The sequence below is a fragment of the Lytechinus pictus genome, chromosome 6, assembly GCF_037042905.1.
Source record: "Lytechinus pictus isolate F3 Inbred chromosome 6, Lp3.0, whole genome shotgun sequence".
In the NCBI taxonomy this organism is placed as follows: Eukaryota; Metazoa; Echinodermata; class Echinoidea; order Temnopleuroida; family Toxopneustidae; genus Lytechinus; species Lytechinus pictus.
The window spans coordinates 21,443,840-21,449,255 of NC_087250.1; the positions used below are offsets into that span (position 1 = coordinate 21,443,840).

Below are 5,416 nucleotides of genomic sequence, written 5' to 3' on the forward strand. Positions count from 1 at the left end.
TTAGTAGAAGAGAAACATATTTTTTTCAAGTGAAATATATATTTAATTGATTCCCTATAAGCGTGCCATATTTACCATCAATAACGATACTAGTGTGTCAATAATGTGCCATTGAAATTATATAGTGTAAAGGCAGAGCATGTGACTTACATGGTAAACACACACGTTGAGATCGCAGGGTGATTTAGTGTCAAGGCGCTGGAGGTGAGAAGTCGCCTTACCATTACACATTGTCCCATATTCCCGGAGCCTATATTTATGAAAGAAAGTCATGGGTGTAAGAAATCAAAATAAGATGGGGAATGTGTATCGAAATGTTTGCGTGTCTTGTATGTGTATTCTATGGTTGAGGTGGATATGCTAGTAATATTGGAATGTTTCGTTTGGATGGAAGATATGTTGTTTACTCTATACTTTACAGTGCGTCCCACAAAAAACGAAACCGAGATTTATCGATGATTTATCATAATTTAATCACAAATACAATAAACAAATGACCTATCATTGTAAAGCTTAGGATCTTCTTATTCATCTGATATTACTAAGATTATTTCTCATTCACGCATGAGTGAGCAAAAACAATTTGAAGAGGGGATACCAAAAAGTCATTTGGCGGGCTGTATCTGGGTTTCAAAAAGAAAACCACATTTTTTAAAAGTTCAATATCTGCTCTTTGATTTGATACCTCAATTACAGAAAATGGTCAAGAAAAAGTTCTGGTTATTTGAAATAGGCTTGAATTTTAATAATTTCATAAAATGAAGGGGTTTTACAGGCTAGCGTTCAAACTCACTCGACACTTTTGTTAACCATGTGATAGCTTCTTTGGGAAACCGGTGAAAACGCGTTTATTTAATGAAATTATGGAAATACAAGCGTTGTTTGAAGGGAACATAACTTTTTTATTTCTTGACCATTTTTTGGTGATTAAGGTATCAAATAAAAGAGCAAATATTGAACTTTTTAGGCATGTGATGTTCTCTTTGAAATTCAGATACCCCCCGCCAAATGAGTTTGTTGTATCCTTTCTTCAAATTGTTTTTGCTGACTCATGCGTGAATACGGAATAATCTAAGTAATAACAGTTGAAAGGGGAGATTATAAGCTTTACATTGGTAGGTCATTTGTCTATTGCATTTGTTGATAAGTTATGATAAGTCATCGCTTAATCACGGTTTCGTTTTTTTTTCTGGGACGCACTGTATAATGCAAAAGTGTTTCAATACCGTTCCATTTGGAGTAAGCGCATTGCACATTATATATAGGATTCCATGAGAGTTTGCAATAACGGATATCAAGATCATGGTTCTCCAAATATCATTTCAAATTGAAACGGAAGTGTCTTGTCTTGAGCTTTAAGCTTGATATGTTGAACACGCGTTTCGGCGACCACCTCACCCTAACAAATGTAATTGTCTGGCCTGCCGTTAACGTGAGTTGATTATGACGAAGTAAATTATCTCAATCGAGTTAAAATGAATACATTTTTAGATTTGTATTGGTCGGCTTGGTGAAAAATATAATAAATAAAGACGCAATATACTAGTGATTTTTTTATTATAATGCCATTTTAAAGCATGTGATATTCTGATAAATTATGGCTTTTTCGTTTAATTTGCTAAATGATGGGGGTGGCATTGTCAGATCACTTTCATAAGATTAACAAATTAATTAAAATATAATGTCATTGTCATGTATTTGATATTGTTTTAGAATAGTTTTTAGGCTTAATGATTTTGAATCATTTTGATTAACACAAGCACACATCATTTTTATGAAAATCATGCAAATACAATATTGAGAGAAAATTGGGGAAAATACACCAACTTATCGAGTATTCAATATTTCTTACGAGTTTGAATTTGGAAAATAATAAATGAAATGGAATCTCTCATTTCAATTGTGGTTTTTAACTTTTACAAACAAATTGTAATTGGTTTAACAGTTTAAGAAGCAGTAATGTTAGCACTGCTGCTGATTAGTTACAAAGGGGCCTCTTGTAATGTTAACGTGTTGAGGACCTGTCATATAATTTTCACTGATAATTCTAACAGAAGATACATATGATTAAGAAAATCATAATTCGACTCTACCAATGCTAGATTTTGTTCTCTCATTACATCCAAAAATTATCATTAAGTAGCCTATACAGACATTACATACTACTAGTACATGAATAGAACAACTGCTTTGGATTGACACTTTAATACAATAACATAAAAATAAAGTGTACTGTATTGTGAACACCGTTTGTGAATCAAACTACTGCTTTTGATTGATGTGCATGAGTTACAATAACAAATAATGTTTAAAGCAAGAACCTACTCTACACGCTCCATCGTCTTCACATGTCGGCAGCATTCAATGAGATAAACCAAGTCACCCTCGTCTGTACACTTCACCTCTTCCAGCATGAGATACTCCAGGTTCCCGGTATGTTCCTTGATGAGCAGACCCAGTCCTCTCATTGTCTTGCTTGATACATGACTCTTCTCTGATGGGAATGAGTACGGAGTGCGAAGGGTAATGTGTTTGAGATTTTGTCCTCCAGTCCGACGTAGACCAGCCGTGATATTGGCTATGTCTCCCTCTGCATCATCGATAATGATTTTGATGTATACCAAAGCAGGGAGTGATGAGATCAGACCTTCATAGCATTGTGACGTCATTCTCGCAGCTGATAACCTCGCGATAGATGATAGCTCAGGAGGAGATGGAGGGAAATTGATAGATGAGTTTGAGATGGTGAGAGAATTTAGCATCGGAAATGATTTAAGACAGGCCCATAGTCCATCTGTCACAGCGGCTGTCATGATAGACTGCTCAAATTGTACATTATAAACCTATTAAGAAGATGAAAGAATAGTTGAAATAAGCAGCATAAGGAGGAGATACAATTGAAACAGTTTTATTTTTTGATGGTAACTGAAGAATCAACGCGTATTATTTAACCAGAATTGAGTATCGTACCATTTATTTATTATTTCTCATATGACTCTGACCTTCAATAAGCAGAAAAGTTAGTAAAAAAGACCCACACTACCCGGCTTTTATTGTTAAAACTCTGATTTTGTTACTGTTTGATCATAGTGTATGGTTCATCCATTTATGTATTCGTCTTTATCTGTTATGCTACTGCTGATTCGTAACGTTTAATTTTAAATGATTACATCGGTCAACACTGCGCTATTTGGTATAACATAAGTAGGCCTATACTGTATGATATATGAAGTATAAGCTTTATTGACTGTATGGACTTATTTCTCTAGAAATCATTATCTGACATTAGATTACCCTCTCTTTCAGCTCACGTGGAAGATTTCGCATCCCAACAACAGTATACACTGTTGGTGACTTTAAGATCATACGTCGTGACGTCACACATCTTCGTACCAATGATGACACATTCCCATCGTTGACCACAGACTCTGATGAACAATCTAGGAGAATACGATATCGCTCACTCTCAGATAAATAAGTATTTGTAAGGACGCTCTCCATTATTCTAATGCAGAGATTGCTCTTCGTACCAGAAGCAAATCGAATAAGATTTTCATATTCTCCAATGCTTGTATTTATATCTCGCAGTACTCGGTCTAACTTACTGAACTTCAACAGGAAAAGAAAGCGGTTTGTTTCATCAGCAAGATACTTTCCTGCTGCATGTTCTTGAGCAAGTTTGTGATAAAACTCAATAGTAGTTATGGTAGTCGAAAATGCTTTGTCAAGTTGTGGAAGGCGTCTGGTTGAAACAACAGTCTTTGAGACTATTCCTAGGGCGCATGCCATATCAAGAATAGAGGGAACTCTCTGAAAATCACAAGACGAGAAAACTAACTTCTTAGCATCATTGAGCAGACCAGTGAGAGCAATTTCTCCCAGTTTCAGTATTATTTTGTTTAGTTGTTTGGGAGTTTTTATCAAGCCAGGTGTCCGGGCATTTGCATGGAGCATTAAGAATACGTTAACTTGGTCGAGTAATGCTGTTTGAGTTGTAATGTCACGCTGAGGTTGGTCTTCAGACCACAAGTGACAGACCATGAGGCAAAATAGCGGAGTTTTTACGAGTTCCTCAATTAGGGGTTGCTCATCAAGGTAAACTTTCAGATCATCCGCTTTCATAGGTTTCTGAACAGAAGTAAAGAACCTGTCAATGTAATCGCGTGCGTTCTCTCGCGAGAATCCTTCGATCTCCATCTTTGTGTACACCCTTGGTAGATCCCCTTGACTAAAAATGTCTTCTAGGTGAGGTCGTGTTGTTACAATAACTCGACATTGTGGAAACATTTCCCTGCGGAGAATTCTCATGATATTGCTTGAGGAAGAGATACCCGCATACTCATCGAGACCATCTAGTACAATATTACAGATTCCCTGATGCTGTCTGATGAAACTTTCTAGCCCCTCTGGCGTCAGATCGTCAACATCACTCAGGAGTTGTGATATGATGGCTTCTCCGATCGATGTACTGTGACTTGTGTTTCGAAACTTGACTACGAACAGAAGTGGCAAGTCTTCTAATCCTGACCCTTCCTCTCTGTGAACCCAGTCGTGCGCCATCTTAGCGACAGCTGTCGTCTTTCCTCGTCCAGCCGGAGCCGAAATAAGGATTCGTGATGGAAGACTCCCGTTTACTTTTGCTGAAAATATTTTTCCAACAGAGCCTTGAAGTATTTGTTTTTCCTTAGTATTTATTCTTTGAGCGTCCTTCTTTACCATGGTAACAACGGTGTGCATATCTTCAAACTCTGCATAATCATCTTTGTCCCACGGTTTCATTTGAATTTTACATAGCTGATTCGAATATTTGTCCTCCAAGATTGTGCGACATTTTCGAACAGTCAGAGATTCCGATATCTTCTCACTGTAGACATCTGGAATAATAAACAAGGGACCAAAATGAGTTCAACCACTTGCTATCTGACTCCTGGAGAAACATATGAACATAACATAGGGAGGGGACAATTGCTGACTCAAGATAAGAAATGTCGTTTGTCGTTTGTAATGATTACGAAGATTTGTTAATACTTAGCGTGCTATAGTCTACTTCATCAGAAGTCACGAAAATTGCGCCATTTTGTAAAGGTAATGTATTTTAGAACACCGGCTGTTTTGCCAAAGATGTAAAAAAAAAATCCGGCTATGGCCAAAATCTGGCTCGTTGTAAAATGGCAGAGGTAAAAGTGACAAAGGTAAAAATGGCAGAGGAATAAATAGCAGCGATAATAACGGCAGAGGTAAAATGATAACATTTGAGTTGGTATTTCTTGTTTTTTTCCTGGACTTACATGCACGACCTTTTCATGTGAAATCGCTCTTCTAACATTCAAATTAGAAGATCCCAAATATTGTACTTAATTCATTACAGGGGAAATTCACACTGACATAAAGTGTATTGAAATGATATTGGTGAGGG

General features: G+C 36.7%; 1 protein-coding gene across 1 annotated transcript; it reads right to left on the reverse strand.

Moving 5' to 3' along the window:
- Positions 1-2,321: 2,321 nt before the first annotated feature.
- On the reverse strand, positions 2,322-4,779 carry LOC129263959 (protein NLRC5-like). The gene is made up of 2 exons (XM_064100476.1): positions 3,295-4,779; positions 2,322-2,843 (listed from the first exon to the last, which is right to left on the reverse strand). The coding sequence occupies exons 1-2, from the start codon at positions 4,777-4,779 to the stop codon at positions 2,322-2,324; spliced, it is 2,007 nt and encodes a 668-aa protein (XP_063956546.1).
- Positions 4,780-5,416: the final 637 nt, after the last annotated feature.